This window comes from Podarcis gaigeae (assembly GCF_964106915.1).
Source record: "Podarcis gaigeae genome assembly, chromosome: 18".
NCBI lineage: Eukaryota > Metazoa > Chordata > Lepidosauria > Squamata > Lacertidae > Podarcis > Podarcis gaigeae.
The window spans coordinates 483,680-500,552 of record NC_139696.1 but is presented as its reverse complement, the minus strand read 5'-3'; the positions used below and the strand labels follow the sequence as shown (position 1 = coordinate 500,552).

The 16,873-nt window shown below is 50.7% G+C and overlaps 2 protein-coding genes across 3 annotated transcripts in view; both read right to left on the bottom strand.

Annotated features, from left to right (window-relative positions):
* INSR (insulin receptor) overlaps positions 1–2,531 on the bottom strand; it is a 55,096-nt gene extending 52,565 nt beyond the window's left edge. The window contains exons 1-2 of one of the 2 annotated variants that reach the window (XR_014559693.1): positions 2,474–2,531; positions 2,169–2,322 (exon numbers count right to left, since the gene is read on the bottom strand). Coding sequence is in view for 1 of the 2 variants with exons in the window: in XM_083720195.1 (XP_083576321.1) it covers positions 2,169–2,241 (73 nt within the window). In the remaining variant the exon portion in view is untranslated. The remainder of the gene's footprint in view (positions 1–2,168; positions 2,323–2,473) is intronic. The other variant, XM_083720195.1, reaches the window with a different exon arrangement.
* Positions 2,532–12,884: 10,353 nt separating this feature from the next.
* Positions 12,885–16,873, bottom strand: part of USE1 (unconventional SNARE in the ER 1) — a gene marked incomplete at its 5' end in the record, with an annotated part of 8,640 nt that continues 4,651 nt past the window's right edge. The window contains 4 exon segments of the mRNA XM_083720117.1: positions 12,885–14,578; positions 14,691–14,853; positions 15,534–15,810; positions 16,047–16,065. Of these exon segments, the coding sequence (XP_083576243.1) occupies positions 14,396–14,578; positions 14,691–14,853; positions 15,534–15,810; positions 16,047–16,065 (642 nt within the window). The 3' untranslated portion in view covers positions 12,885–14,395.

The following is a 16,873-nucleotide window of genomic DNA, read 5'->3' as shown; positions in this document are numbered from 1 at the left end:
CTACTCTTATCAGTTTCGTTAAAGCTTATTACTCAACGCCCTCCAGGCAAGTACAAAAGTCATAACTACCACCAGAAGAGAGGGCATAATCCCAGACGGCTCCTTTCCAATCACCTGGAACTGTTATGATTAATTCTAATTCTACCAGTTACTAGCTAGTTACGGGTGATGCAAGCCCACACACACTGACCCAGAAGCAAACCCCACTGAACCAGTGGATTCTGAGTAGACCACACTTCGAGGCTGCTACTACCAATTCTAATTCTGCAGATACTAGAATAACGCCCACCACTGTTACTGCTAGCATGTCACCGTAATACTGTTTATATCAATAAAACAAACTCTCGACAAGTCAAAAACACGAATCATGGCCACTCCTGTTATGGGGGAAGAGAAAAGCATCAGCCCAGAGGTCTCTCCTCTTCACGTGCCTTCTACTATTATAATTGAGGCTACTCCCGGTAATAATACCAGTAGTAAATGGAGCAACCACCCCAGCGGTCTCTTCTCTAGACACACCCTGTCATTAGGATTTAAATCTTCTGCTACTACTATTTGCGATACCGAAAAATCACCCCAGAGGACTTTCCCGCCTTGGGTTGCGATTTCAATCTACTACTCTTATTTGTTAGTTAATTGATTTCTGCACCACAAGGTCTCAGAGGAGCAGCGGCCACAGCAGCGCAGAACTTAAACAGAGCATTGCAAGGACACATAGTTGCGTATAAAAACATTGCATTAGTACAAAGTTACAACAGAATAAATAAAAAGAGGAGTTTCTGGAAAAGCTCAGCCTAGTGCCCTTCTCTATCCTCTCCTTCTCCTCCTGTTCCACACCAGAAGCCTTCTTCCCCGAATGTCACGATGAATGCAATTTCCACAACCGCTCCCCAGTTGCAGACCCCCAAGATCTTGGTTGGCGGCCCACCAAGGCGACCCCCGTCTTCTAAACTGGCCGCGCTTCCATTAATAAATGCATTGCCATCGAGTCTCCTCTGGCCATTCCAATTTACGTTGGCTACAACCGTATTGCTGGCACTGCCCCAAATATTGCAACTGCCCTCCCCTATGTAAACCTGGCACCCTAAACCTGGCACCTGAGGCCTCCCTCAAAAGCACCCCTTTCCATTGCAACTCTTGACTGTCTTAAGTCTTCCACTACCGCCAAGCGCATCGCAGCCACATAGATGGGCACCACCGACAACAACACGCCAGTCTTGAACAGTTACCCCCTTTCAAGGGCAATTTTAAGTCTAGTTGAGCTGGTAGGGCTGTGGGTCCGAGCCCCACGTTGGGCAAAAGCTTGCAGGGGGTCGGGCCAAGGGACATTTGGCCTCCGTTAAAACTCTGCAAATTCCAGGATTCTACTAAGCGGGAGCCCTTGGATTATTCTCTCCCTCCTGTCTGTCCACCCCCTATTCCCTCCCCATATCCCCCCTCTCTCCCCTTCTGCACCCCCCACCTCAGGAGCCCCTCGGCTTTCTCCCTCCCATCCGTTGCCCCTTCCTGTCCACCCCCTATTCCCCCCATATCCCCCTACCTGAGGAGTCCTACGATCAGTGGCGTAGCGTGGGTTGTCAGCACCCGGGGCAAGGCATGTAATTTGTGCCCCCTAACCCGTGGATTTGCGCCTCCTAACCTGTGGATTTGCACCCCCTAACCCTAACCCCCAGATGTTGCACCCGGTGCGGCCGGCCCCCCCTACACCCCCACGCTACGCCACTGCCTACGATTACAGTTACCCCCCACCCTATATCCCCCCTCCCTCGCCTTTCTGCACCCTCCTGTCCTACTCCCCAAACCCCTTCGCCCCCCATATTCCCCCGTCCGTCACCCCCTCCTGTCCACCCCCTATTCCCCCCATCTCCCCCACCTGAGTCCTTTGATTATTGTTACACCCCCACCCCATATCCCTCCCTCGCCTTTCTGCACCCACCGCCTCCGTTCACCCCCCACCCCATGCCCCCCTCTAGCTTTCTGCACCCCCCACCTCAGGGGCCCCTCGATTTTCTCCCTCCCGTCTGTCACCCCTCCTGTCCACCCCCCATCTCCCCCCCCCTCAGGAGTCCTACGATTACCGTTCCCCCCACCCCATATCCCCCCACTCGCCTTTCTGCACCCCCCTGTCCTGCTCCCTCCGCCCCTCTTCTCCCCCCCCCCCCACTCACTCTGGGCTTGGGCCCCCCCGGCCAGGAGGGCGAGGGCCAGGAGGGCGAGCAGCCCCGGAGCCCCCCGCCCCATGATGGCGGGGGACCCGGCACCCAGCAGGACGGCGAAGACGGCGACGAGGAGGAGGAGGAGGAGGAGGAGGAGGCCTCCCCTCTTTCTTTCTTTCTTTCTTTCTCTCTCTCCCTCCCTCCCGGGCGGCGGCGGCGGCGGAGGCCAGGCTGCTCCTCCCGAGGGGGAAAAGAGGCCGCGGCGTCGCAGGCCCGCCTCCCGCCTCCGCCTCCGCCTCCTGGGCCAGGCCCACCACCAGACCCCGAGCTCGACGCCCAGGCCCAGGCCGCCGCCGGTAAACAAGCCTCCGCCTCCGCCCCGGAGCAGGAGCAGGAGGAGGAGAGGGAGGCCGGGCAGGGAGAGGGAAAAGGGACGCCCCGCAGCCCCACCATCAAGAGCATGATTCTTACTATTACTATTATTACTATTATTATTATTAAGTCAGCTCATAGGCCGGCCTCCCCCCCCCCCCCCCACACACATAAAAAGGTCTTTCGGTATTAGTGTTATTGCGGTTGTTGTTATCACTGACGTCCTCCTGGGGGGGGGGCTAGTATTATTATTGCTCTTATTATTATTACTACTACTACTATTATTATTATTGTTATTATTTAGTCAGCTCATAGGCCGACCATCCCCCCCCCAAGCTGGCTATTATTATTATTATTATTATTATTATTATTATTATTATTATTATTATTACTAACAGCCCAGGTGGCCATTATTATTATTATTACTGCTGTTACTATTACTAACAGCCCAGGTGGCTATTATTACTGCTATTATTATTACTAACAGCCCAGGTGGCTATTAATATTATTACTGTTGCTGTTATTATTACTAACAGCCCAGGTGACCATTATTATTATTATTATTATTACTAACACCCCAGCTGGCTATTATTATTATTATTACTGCTATTATTATTACTAACAGCCCAGCTGGCTATTATTATTATTACTGCTGCTATTATTATTACTAACAGCCCAGCTGGCTATTATGATTAACATCGCAGGTGGCAATAATAATAATAAGAAGAAGAAGAATTACCACGACTACTATTACCATTGTTGGAAGGAGAAGAACAGCTACAGAACCGGAACCACCTGGGGGGTGGGGGTGGCAGCTATTTTCTCCAAAGGTTTTCAGTGGCTTTCATTATTATTACTGCTATTATCATTACTAACATCCCGGATGGTTATTACTCCTCCTCCTCCAAAGGTTTTTGGTACCTTTCATCATCATCATCATCATCATTATTATTAAAACAAAACAAAAAAAATCCCTTCCAGTAGCACCTTAAAGACCAACTAAGTCAGTTCTTGGTAGGAGCTTTCGTGTGCATGCACACTTCTTCACTATTACCCACTATTACCCACTATCTGAAGAAGTGCGCATGCACACGAAAGCTCCTACCAAGAACTGACTTAGTTGGTCTTTAAGGTGCTACTGGAAGGGATTTTTTTTGTTTTGACTATGGCAGACCAACACGGCTACCTATCTGTAACTGGAACTATGGAAGGCACCACATTGAGCCGCATGAAATGGAAGTCCATCAACCTCACCAAGAAACTTGCACAGGTACAGACTGATATCTTCTTTCTTACTAAATGCAAGAACCTGGACATTATACCCAAGGGTCTTAGAATTAAGAACCCTCTACAATCCACGTATCCCACTGAATATGCAAGACTGAGTAATACCCCTCCCCACCTTCTCACTATATAGAAGGGTCTGGTGACTTCTGTTTCAGTGTATCTGAAGAAGTGTGCATGCACACGAAAGCTCATACCAAGAACTGACTTAGTTGGTCCTTAAGGTGCTACTGGAAGGAATTTTTTTTTTGTTTTGACTATGGCAGACCAACACGGCTACCTATCTGTAACTGTCATTATTATTATTATTATTATTATTATTGCTGTTGTTGTTATCACCACCTTCCTTGGTGGCTTCTACCATTATTGAAATCATTCCCATTATTCTTATTTGTTCAGCTCATAGTTCGCCCTTTCCCCCCCAAAAAGTCTCTGGTGCTTTTCTTCGTTATTAGGGCTGCCTCCTGGGTGGCTTCCCTTCTTATGGGAATTAGGGTTATCATCATCTTTGTGCTGGGCGGCTATTACTATTACTATTATTACTATTGTTGAAAGGAGAAGAACTACAGGAGCACAACCTGGGGCTGGGTGTTATTTTTCCCAAAGGTCTTGGGTGGCTTTCATTATTATTGCTTTTATTCTTATCGCCAACGTCCTGGGAGGCTTCTATTATTATTCACATTCTTACCGTTAATGTTGTTATAGAAAACGATGTGCTTTGGGGACCCAGGCCGCCTGGGGAGTCAGGCAGCAACACCCCACCCCATTATTTATCTATAACAGGATGATGATGATGATGATTGTTGTTAGTTCTGCGCTTATCAGGATATTACCCACTATTGATTAATTTCATTGAGCCAAGATTCCTGCATTGCAGGGGGTTGGACTGGATGACCCTCAGGGGTCCCAGCTCTGCGGTTCTTTGATTTCCAGGGCAACAGCAAAGGCATTTCATGCTCAGAGCAGGCTCCCTGCAAATCAATGGGTTTACACTGAGTAGGGCTGCTTTCACAAGGGCTTAATACTTCAGACAGGGTTTTCGCCAGAAGGTTTAATATATTGGCTTTTCCACGGAAAAGGTAAATCTGGATTAAATGTTGGGTGGAGGAATTCTGGCTGGCATTTCGATGCGAAATTTCAGGCGTGAAGAGCACTCATCCCATAATAAGCACCGACCCGACTTAGCTGAATATCACCCGTCCTAATTGGTTTCCTCTTGCTAGGAATCGTGGATTTCCTTAAATTACGATTGGTTCCCTTAGAAGCTAGCTGGTTTTCCTTATTTTATTGATTATTATTATTGGCTCCCTTAATGACCATTACTATAGTTTCCCTTAATAATAATTAATGGCTGGCAGTAGTGGTCGTATTAACGAACATGCGCTCGCCACCTCCGGTCCTGTGACAGGCTTAATAAATATTAAGAAAATGTAACCATGTAAGAAATTGAAACAGATGGGCTAATTAATCGGGGGCCAAAGGGGCACTGCTTGAGTCATTAGGAACTGATCGCTAATGAGCGAGTGGGGGAAAGTATATTTATTTATGTGTCAAGGCTGCAATCCTAGCCCTGCTTACTTCTGAGTAGACATAGGATTAACTATTCCAGCTGGGGGAAAGGGGGAGCCCAATCATTTATTAATTGATTTATTAATTAAGCACCCTGTTGATCGGCCACCTTCCTATAAGCGGATTCTCTTATTGTTGACCAGAGAAATTGAGAAGAGGACATCTGATTGCTTGATGAGGACTGCAAAGAGGATTTAAATGTATTAATTACTGCTAATAATAGGAAGCAAGGAGTTAATTAACCAGCTCGCAAGAACAGCAAGCAGAGGTTGACCCGTGTAGTAATAAAGGAGGATACCAGCAGGTTAATTTGCTTGTTAATTACAAAGAAGAACAGATTAATTACAAAGAAGAACAGATTAATGACACCTCTCTTTATGGGGTTGAATGGTTATCTGTAGGGAATAAGGGGTCGCGCATGTTTGACGTTATTCATGGGAATATGACAACATATTAGTAACAATATTAATGCAGGGTTAATTTCTTAACTTTTCAAAACCGCCAGGGATTAAGCTTTTATTCATGAGAATAGCGGAGCCTGATCTGAGTAAGAATTCGATTGCGGTGAGAAAATAGCAGGGGGCGCGGAAACATATTACTGGATTAATTACACAAGTGCATCTATGAATTCGGAGTTGGAAAGGGACCCTAAGAGTAATCTAGTCCAGCCCCCTGCAATGCAGGAATCTTTTGCCCAACATGGGGCTCGAACTCGTGTCCTGGAGAGTAAGAGTCTCCCACTCTACCAACCGGGCATGATTAACAGGGGGCAATTAATGATTCGACGTGTATTCGTTACCACGTGTTGCATATGCCCTCATCTTGCTAATTAATTGCCTTCCCTCCCCCTGCGAGGTAGGATGAGCCAAGACGGGGGAAAAGTGTCGGAGGGGAGAGGGTTCTGGGCACCACAATTTAAGACGGATGTTGAGAAGCTGGAAGGTGGGCAGCGGAGGGAGACCGAGATGATCCAGGTCTGGAAACCTGATGAGGAACGGTCGAAGGAGCTGGGGATGTTTAGCCCAGAAAAAAGGAGACTGAGAGGAGATGGGAGAGCCATCTTCCGATATCTCCAACTTAAATTTTTATTAGTTTCCATCAAACATATTCTGATATCTCACATGGAAGAAGGAGCAAGCTTGTTTTCTGCCGCTCCGGAGGGCAGGACTCGAACCCGTGGCTTCAAGTTACAAGAGAGGAGATTCCGACTAAACCTCAGGAACAACTTTCTGACAGTTACAGATAGGTAGCCGTGTTGGTCTGCCATAGTCAAAACAAAAAAAATGCCTTCCAGTAGCACCTTAAAGACCAACTAAGTCAGTTCTTGGTATGAGCTTTCGTGTGCATGCACACTTCTTCAGATACACACGTGTGCATGCACACTTCTTCAGATACATATTTCGTGCATGCACACGAAAGCTCATACCAAGAACTGACTTAGTTGGTCTTTAAGGTGCTACTGGAAGGAATTTTTTTTGTTTTAACTTTCTGACAGTAAGAGCTGTTTGACCGTGGGATGGACAGTGATGGATTCTCCTTCCTGGGAGCTTTGGAAGCAGAGGTTGGGTGGCCATGCTTTAGTTGAGACCCCTGCTTTGCAGCGGGTTGGACTAGATGACCCTGCGGGTTCCCTTCCAAGACTGAAACACTGTGATTCTGTGTCTTATTACTCAGAGGCGCACTGACAGTCAGAGCATAACTATTGATCGCCTCCTCTTCTGTGAATTTTGTCTAATCCTCTTTGAAAGCCATCCAGGATGCCAGCCCTGCTCGCCTCTGCAGAGGGCAAATTCCACGGGTTTTAACTCTGCGCCGCGCGGAGCCTTCTGTTTTGTCTGCCTCAGAGCTTCCAAAACACGAAGCTTCCTCCAGTTTCCTTCCCCAAGGGAGCCAGGTTTAAACGCAGGGACCTCAGGCTGTTTTGGCCCTTTGCAAGACTTGCAAATCCTTTGCAAACTGATTTCCTGGCAACCGAGGGAGAGAAAAACAACAAAAACCTCAGCTGCCTGACTTGTGTTTATTCTCAGCACCCGCAGAACGTATGCCATTATTATTATTATTATTACTACTACTACTACTACAGTGGTCCCTTGGTTCTCAAACTTAATCCGTTCCGGAAGTCCTTTCCAGAACCAAAGCGTTCCAAAACCAAGGCGCGCTTTCCCATAGGAAGGAATGCAAAACGGATTAATCCATTCCAGACTTTGGAAAACAACCCCCAAAGCAGCAACTGAACGTGGATTTTTACTATCTAACGAGACCAGTGAGCCATAAAATGGAAGCGATAAACAATGTATTGCAGTCACACAGTAAATCAGTCAGTAGCTGAATGGGTTCCACACAGTCACAAAAGCAAAACAAAAACGCAAAATAAATAGCAAAAACAAACAGACCTCAGCGTAACTCTCAAAACAGAAGTGTGGCACTCAAATCGGAAGTGTAAAACTCAAAACAGCACGTTCTGCTTCCAAAAAAAGTTCGCAAACCGGAACACTTACTTCCAGGTCTGCAGTGTTTGGGTTCCAAGTCGTTTGAGTACCAAGACATTTGAGAACCAAAGGACCACTGTATTTGTTAAATTTATATACAGTGGTACCTCGGGTTAAGTACTTAATTCGTTCCGGAGGTCCGTACTCAACCTGAAACTGTTCTTAACCTGAAGCACCACTTTAGCTAATGGGGCCTCCCGTTGCTGCCACGCCACCGGAGCACGATTTCTGTTCTCATCCTGAAGCAAAGTTCTTAACCTGAAGCACTATTTCTGGGTTAGCGGAGTCTGTAACCTGAAGCGTAAGCAACCTGAAACGTATGTAACCCGAGGTACCACTGTGCCACCCTATACCCGGGGGTCTCAGGGCGGTTCACAGAATAAAATCAAGATATAAAACCACAAAATATCTAATTTAAAAACAAAAACTACAACTCCCACCTGCCCGGCACAGATGGCGGCTGGGAATTGTAGTCCAGAACATCTGGAAGGTGCCCGGTTGGGCAAATCCTGACTCTGCCCTCCTTGCCAAGCTGCCTGGGAACAGGTTAATTATATGAAAAGAATGCAAGCTATTAACCATAAACCCAACCTCTTGCCCAACCTGCCACATGACCACCCAAAACACTGGACTGCATCCCATCAGCCGGGCATGACTCAGAACCTCCCTGCCTGCCACCCTGCGCCCTGGATCCAGAACCGGGTTATTTATTAATTTCGCCTTATCGCGTTATTAACCCCTCAAGACACTCCCTGCTAAACTCAAGGGCCCTCGCTCGTTCCTCTTTGAAACCATTTTCTTTTTTTCTACATAATTTTTATTAAATTTTCTGTTTCTGTTTAAAATGCTCCTTTTTACATCCTTCAGCTGTCAACGACTTCTTCTCTTTCCATTTTACATATCATAAATCCCTGCATATTTTACAAAAACTGTACCATTCGGTATTCCGTTATTGCATCCATCAAAGCATATTTACGCTGTTGAATTTATCTTAATGCTGCCAGCATTTTCAGCTGTGCAGTTATTTCCCATATATTCAATAAAATCCAGTTTTCTCTAAACGTATGCTCTTCTGGTTCTATATGTTAAGTCTGCAAGCTGCACATATTCCGTCAGCTTAAGCTGCCATTCTTCTTTGGTTGGGACCTCGCTCCTTTTCCATTTGGCGGCTAACGAAACTCGGGCCGCAGTAGTGGCAGACGTAAAATAACCTTTTTTTGTCACCTGGGTCTTCAAAACCATTTCTCCACCGCTAAACCACATTCAGGGAAGCCTCCGGCTTAATGGGTTAACAGTCTTATTAGTCATGCAGAGTTTGGTTTTCCTGTCTTTCGTTTTGCGGTTTGCGACCTGCGCTAAAATAATCCCTACCCGGCCTATCGTTCAGGAACCCCCATATTTTATATATGGCGCCCTGTATTGTTTTCTTCCAAATGTTCAGTTTTTTGGGGGTAGACTTTGCCGTGCTCAATGTCATCTTCCGTAGTTGACCTTTGTAGTGTTTTGTTTTGAAACCTTTGTGGTAATATTTCCATTTCCTGTTCATTAATTTTGCTTCGATTGCATACGTTATAGTTGCTATATTTTTTATTCTGGATTGTAATGGGGTATAAATAATAATTATTATTACATGTGCTGTCAACAGCTTCGAGTTTTTTTTCTTTAAGATATAAAGCTATATAGAAATGAACTGAATAATAATAATAATAATATATGGCAGCCTTGGGCCTCCAATCAGAATCAAAAGCTGCTGCCATTGCAATAATAATAATAATAATAATAATAATAATAATAATAATAATAATTTATTATTTGTACCCCTCCCATCTGGCTGGTTTTCCCCAGCTACTCTGGGCGGCTTCTACAAAGACCAAAAATACACTAATATTGCTAGATAAGACTAGCATAGAATCGCAGAATTGTAGTCAGATGGGAAACTCAAGGGTCATCTACTCCAATGCAGGAATCTCAGCTAAAGAATCCCTGGCCATACCACCTCTATTAAAAATAAAAACAAGGGAGGAGGCAGCCCACAGCCGAACGGCTCCTAACATTAGGAATAACTTTCGGAGGTCGGAATCCCGTTTCTCGCCCTTTGAATCCATTGGTTCAGGTCATCTGAGAACAAGCTTGCTCCATCTTCCCATCCCCCTTCAAGCAGGCCTTGGGCTGATTGACATCCGATGCCCTTTAAGAATGTGTTTGGGGGGGGGGGTCATTCTTGTTTTTGTTTTTATTCTGGTTTTATGTTGTGAACCACCCTGAGACTGGCAGTATACAAGTTTAATAAATCGTAACCAATAATCCCAGTTCCTGCAAACTGCAGGTGGGGAAGAGTTGTTGTTGTTGTTGTTGTTGTTGTCCTGAGCTCCTCCTTGCTGGCTTCAAGGGGGGCCCCTGCAAGAACAGGATGGGACCTCAGAATCTTCTCTTATGTTCTCTGCAAGGGGAAATCAAAGGGCACCAATTGCCCTTTAACCACCCTCGGTTCGTAGTTCAACCAGTTGGAGCTGGCTTGACCGACTGGGTGCCAGCCATCTGAGGCAGGAGGAGAACCCAGCCCGCAATTGGAGGGGGTGGGAGGGGGGGTCACATGCCAGAAAGTGGCCTGAGCACCTCTGGGAACAGAGCAGCCTGAATGGGGCAAGTGTGCCCCCGAAGGACCAGGTGCGCAGCCTGGGAGTCATTTTGGACTCACGGCTGTCCATGGAGACGCAGGTCAGTTCTGTGTCCAGGGCAGCTCCATCTGGTGCGCAGGATGAGACCCTCCCTGCCCGCAGACTGTCTGGCCAGAGTGGTGCATGCTCTGGTTATCTCCCGCTTGGACTACTGCCATGCGCTCTCCGTGGGGCTGCCTTGGAAGGTGACCCGGAAACTGCAACTAATCCAGAATGCAGCAGCCAGACTGGGGACTGGGAGTGGAGACCATATAACACTGGTCTTGAAAGACCTACATTGGCTCCCAGGACGTTTCCGGGCACAATTCAAAGGGTTGGTGCTGACTTTGAAAGCCCGAAATGGCCTTGGCCCAGTATCCCTGAAGGAGCGTCTCCATCCCGGACACCGGGGTCCCTCTCCCAAGGGCCTTCTGGTGGTTACCTCCCTGCGAGAAGTGAGGTTACAGGGAAGCAGGCAGAGGGCCTTCTCAGTGGTGGCGCCCGCCTTGTGGAACACCCTCCCACAAGATGCCAAGGAAATCAACAACTACCTGACTTTTAGAAGACATCTGAAGGCAGCCCTGTTTAGGGAAGTTCTTAATGTTTGATGCTTTATTGCCGTTTTAATATTCTGTTGGAAGCCGCCTAGAGTGGGCATGGTATAAATAATTATTATTAGTGTCTCTCCATGGTTTTGGACTCCCAGCCTTCCTTGGAGACTGGCCTTGGGGTCTCTTGCATGCAATACAGGTGTTCTGCAGACCTTTCCCTGTGGACGTTTCCGGCATCAGGCCGCTCCCCTCCCTAGGACCCTGAGACCCTCCCTGCCCAGGATCCCCTTGGCATCCTCACTCACACAAAAGAGCAGTTGCTGCTGGTGAATTTCCCCCCTTTCAGCTGTCACCTAGATACCACCACACACACACACACACACACACACACACACACACACACACAAAACAGTAACTGGAATCTGGTTGCCAAAAGAAATTACATTCTTCCCGTCGCCAGGAATTCTCATGGGCAAGGTGGGTTTCTGACGGGCAGCCTGGGCGGCAGAGAGCAGTAAATTACGACACTCACTCACTTTCTTCCTCTTTGTTAATGGTGTGTGTGTGTGTGTGTAGGTGGGGGGCAACTGAATCTTCCGAGACTTCCCTTTCTAGACTGCTCCTTCCTTGTGTCAACCCGTTAACGTTTGCTTCAGCATCACCAAAATTGGTTGCTTCAAGGCTGGCTTGCTGCTAGGTGCTCTCTGGGGGGCTTCCCTCGCAAGGCCTTGCCGGGTGTTTCGAAAGCCGACAACCCATTTCAATCAGCATTTCGTCCATTATTATCTTGTTTGAAGTTTTAAATCATCCCCCCCCCCCCCAAATTGATAGTCACTGCTTTGGCTTTCTCATAAACCAGCTTTAGGATTATTATTTTTAAAAACCCCACCCCATCCCAATTAATTTATTTTTCCCTTTGTATCCCCTTTATCTCGCCTCATAAGGAGCTCGAGACGAGTGCGTGTGTGGCTGTTCCCTCCCCCAGGCTATCCTTGCGACACCCCTGCGTTGGAGGCCTGAGAGGGTCGAGGGTCACCCAGCAAGCTTTGTGCCCCGAGTGGAGATCTGAACCCTGGCCTGGCAGGAACCTCCTGTGCTCTTAACGGCCCCTCCTTGCCCCCCATCTCACTTACAGAGGCCCATCTCTAGCACGGACGGAGAACAAACGCTGGGGCTGTTTTCTGAAGATCTAGAAAGCCCCGCCGTTCTGCAGGCCCAGTCTAGTGGCACCCAACTCCAAAAGGGGAGCCCGCTTACCCAAAGAGGGCAGTTGGAGGGCCCCTTCTGCGTCCCCCACCCCTGCCCCAGCCTGCCAGAACCCAGGGCCTGGAAAGTTCCCCCGGCCAGAGGATATCCTCCTCCGTCACCAGCCGTTGGCACCAAGAGCTTGGGAAGCTGACCCCTCGCTGGTTCCTGCGAGCCTGGGAACGCCAAGACGGCTTCTGCATCATCGCACCCTCCCTTCCCGCTTCCTTCCAGGTGGGGGAAGCGCCGGCAGGATGAGGATCCTGCCACCTTAGGTGTGAAGAGAATGAAGGGCTTCCCAGAAGTGTCCCTCATCCGGAGCAGGAGGCTCCCCTTGCGGCAGAGGCATCTCAAGCTGTCCCTCCGCCGGCAGGACACCTGCTTGGCAGGCAGAAGGCGCCAAGGTGTCTCCGGCTAAGCTGCCTCCCACAGAGGGGAGTTCCGCAGTTGAACTCTCCACCGCTGAGCACTGAGCCCCACGTCAAAGGGGGCTGCGGGTGCCTTACCGATGCCCCCCAAACCGCCCCGGCCGCACGCACAAAAGAATCACACCGTGGCAGCGAGTCAGATTTTGTTTTTAATGTGCGAGTGGCGGCAGGCAGGCTGGCTGGCGATGCATCACTCGGCTCCCTCGCTGGCAGGGCGAAGTACATTTTCCGTGCGGTGGGGGGGCAAGCAGAGGCTCATCGCTCCGGCGCAGGGAAGTGGGGGCGACGCAGAGCCCCGACGTTCGGGCGGCCAAGGCACTGCCTCTCCCCCTCGGGGGACTGCGCCTCTCCTGGCCCACCTCCCAAGCTGACTGTGCGCTTGGCAAGCGGCAGGGCGAGGCCCCCCTGGGGAGCGGCGCCTCTCTCTGCAGGTGATTCACCGCCGCTGCGAGGTGGGGGCGCCTTTGCTCTCGAAATGGGGAGGTGCCTCCGGCAGCCCTCATTCCCCCTGCTGTCGCTGCAGCACATGCAGTCTAACCCCAGACGTAAGAACTGGCTGACACCCCCCCCCCCAAGTTGTATTTTCCTTTTGAGCTGGGAGGGAGAAAGAAGAGCAGGAGCTGGCGGAGTTCTTACACCTGAATGTTTGGGACCTGGGGCTTTGGGAGGAGAAGAACAAGATAGGTGATTTTCTCACCCCCCCCCCCCAACCTGCCCCAACTTGTCGGCCGAGAATCTCCCAGCTCCAGAGTCCTGGTTTTACTCTACAGGTGGCAGAACTGCATTAGAGGTAAATGAAACCCCAACGGCCTCATATCCCTCCTTCCAGGCCGTCCCCAAACGGCAGCTAAGCAGTAAAGGTGCACTTTTTGGGGGGGGGATGCAGGGGGCTTTACACGATCACAGAATGGTCACCCTCATCCAAACAGGCTCCCTGCAGGTGGAAAGGTAGCAGTCAGGAGGAAGAAGGAAGGTAAGATGTTCCTGTCGGATTCCCCCCTGCCCCCTGCATGCAACAGAGACCGGGCCTGGTCTGGCAACTCCGCCTCTGCCTGGGGAAAGCAGGCTCTCCGGAGCAACCCATCCCCAGTCCAGCCCCAGGTCCCAAACAGCCACAGCCTGAACCCCCGACTGCACTCCCTGCTCAGGCCCAGCTTATGAGCTGAAGGAGCCTCGCCACTGCCAACCGTATAAGCAGGCAGGACCTTTTCTCCCAAGGCAGCTCCCTTCCAGCGAGTGTCTTCAGAGACTCTGTCAGAGAAGCGCCAGGAGCTCCCTTCCAGCGAGTGTCTTCAGAGACTCCATCAGAGAAGCGCCAGGAGCCCCCTTCCAGCGAGTGTCTTCAGAGACTCCGTCAGAGAAGCGCCAGGAGCCCCCTTCCAGCGAGTGTCTTCAGAGACTCCGTCAGAGAAGCGCCAGGAGCCCCCTTCCAGCGAGTGTCTTCAGAGACTCCATCAGAGAAGCGCCAGGAGCTCCCTTCCAGCGAGTGTCTTCAGAGACTCCATCAGAGAAGCGCCAGGAGCCCCCTTCCAGCGAGTGTCTTCAGAGACTCCGTCAGAGAAGCGCCGGGGGGCCTCGGACTTTGTGGGCAGCGGCGTGAGGTGACCCGAGGAGTGGCCAGGTTGCCGCCCTGGGCCTGGGGAATCACCTGAGCTTGGGGAAGATGCGGATGAAGAGGATCATGCTGATGAAGATGAAGCAGACGACGATGAGCATCAGCCAGAGGAGCCAGTTGACGGACTTCTGGGCGTGCTGCTCCAGGCGGTCCGACTCGTCCTTCAGCTTCTCAAAGTTGTGGTCGGCCAGCTTGAGCGAGTGGGACAGAGTCTGCGTGGAAACACTGAGTTACAACCTGTGCAACTGGGGGGCAGGCAGGGGGATCCACAAGCCATGCTCCCCTCCCCCCCCCCCCCCCCCGGCTCTTGAGTAGCGGCCTCACCTGGTTGTCTTGCTTGATCACGTTCTGCGCCACCAGAGTGTTGTTCTTGAGGTTGCGCGCCAGGTGGAGCATCTCCTCGGCCAGCTTCTCCTGGATGCTGTGGTGGTGCTGCAGGACGGCGTCCAGCTCTGCGGCCGACTGCTTCTCGTCCGGGAGGGGGCCCCTGGGGTGTATCAACAGAGAGAGAGAGAGAGCCCTCCTCACATTTGTGCTGGGGCTGTGCCACTGGTCACGTCGCTCACCAGGCACACCTACTCCTCCCCCCAACAATCCCAGATGCAGGGGGCCCGGGGCTGGCAGGCCTCAAGGAGCCAGTGGGTCGGGGGAGGTGCCTGCTGCAGCCTGCTCTGGCTCCTCCCCCCCCCAATTGCTTGCCTGGTCCACCCGCCCACCAGCTCTCTCCTTCAAGCTGTACTGCACAGCGCCACCTGCCTGTGACCAAGTGAACAGCAGCGTGATGGCACCCTTACCTTTTTATTATATAGTACAGGGACATCCAACTCTACTCAGTAGACTGCTATCTACTCACAGGATTAAAAAACTGGCAGTGATTTGATCTACCCATTGTCGTTGGATGCACCTAAGCTGTTGAGCTTTTTTTGGAACTTCTCCTACCTCCCAGTTCAAAGGATAGAAGACCCTTCTTCCAGCCCAAGGCCCACATTGTGCAACTGCCTACCCCCCCCCCCCGGCTGGCACACACTTTGTGTTCCTGGCAGAGCAAGCTAGGACAGCCCCACCCTCCCCTTCCTGCCCCCCACCAAAACCCGGCCTCCCCAAATAGAACAAAGGACGTCTTCTGAGTCACACCGCCCCAGAGCAAAAGCCCCGCGAGACACTCACGTGCGTTTTCTCAGGCTCGTCTCCTCCAGATCTGGGGAAGGAAGGAGGAAAAGGTTTGGTCTGTGTTCATCAGCTGGGGGAGAGGTGCAAAGGAAAGGCCAGAGGCCAGCAGAAGGCGACCTGCAGGCGGGCAGGGGTGAAGAGGGAAGGGTGGAGGCACAGCGCCCCAAAAGTAATGGCAGGCAGGCAGGGGAAGGAGCGACAGGGACCCCCAAGAGTTGACAGACGGCCAGAATTAGCGAGCACCCAAAGGATGAGATGATACAGGGTCCTACTCAGAGAAGACCCATTAAAATCAATAGACACGACTGAACTGAGGCCCTTCTGACTCTACAATTCTCCCACCCTGTGAAAACCGGTTTGACGAGCGACAGAACCGCCCCAAACAAACTCGAGGAGGAGGAGAAAGCAGTTCCGTCAGAAATAAAAACGGATCTCCCAAACCAGGCAAGTTGATTCCTCAAAAAGACACAAAGGCGCCTTTTGTACGCATGGATCTGAGCAGACACTTACCAGGCAGGCGCGAGGGGTCCTGGCGAAGCAGAAAGATGGGGAGGAAGAGAGAGAGAGAGCGTTCAGTGATAGGGGGGAATGGGGGTCGGGGGTATTGGGCCTTTGGAGGCCTCCTGCCTCATCGTGGGCTGAGGAACTACATTTGCCCAAGAACAGGGAATGTCAGGCTCCATGTGGCCCTCTGGACATCTCTACCCGGCCCCTGCAACACACCCCAGGCCACACCTCTCTCTGGCTCTGCTCGCAGCTGCCTTTAGCTCTTCGGCTTGGTGGACAATCCCTGAATTAAGTGACTTTCCTTCTTCCAAGTTCTCAAACCTCTTAACCCGGCTCAAGGTTCCTTACTAGCCAGATATTAAACTGGGAATCAACCACAGCCAGCCCATCCTTTGCAAAGGAAGACTTGCCCCAAAATGGCAACCAGATACAGTCGTACCTTGGATCCCAGACGCCTTGCGAGTCGGACGTTTGGATGCCGGACGCCGCAAACCAGGAAGCGAGCGCTCCGGTTTGTGAACGCTTTTCGGAAGCTGAACATCCGACGCGGCTTCTGACTGAGCGCAGGAAGCTCCTGCAGCCGATCAGAAGCCCTGCCTCAGTTTTCAAACCGTTTCGACTCCCGGAACAGATGTAAGTTCGACAACCGAGGTCCGACTGTATCCGTTTTGCCGACTGCAACCTCGGTTTGGGAGCCATTTGGCACCCAGCTGATGTGGCTAACCCTGGTTTCCGGTGCCTGTGGCACAAAAGGATTTCCCCGCCCTGAACTTGTCCTGTCCCTAAAGACAGAAGATGCCATCGGGGGAGACCCCACACGGAAACAGGTG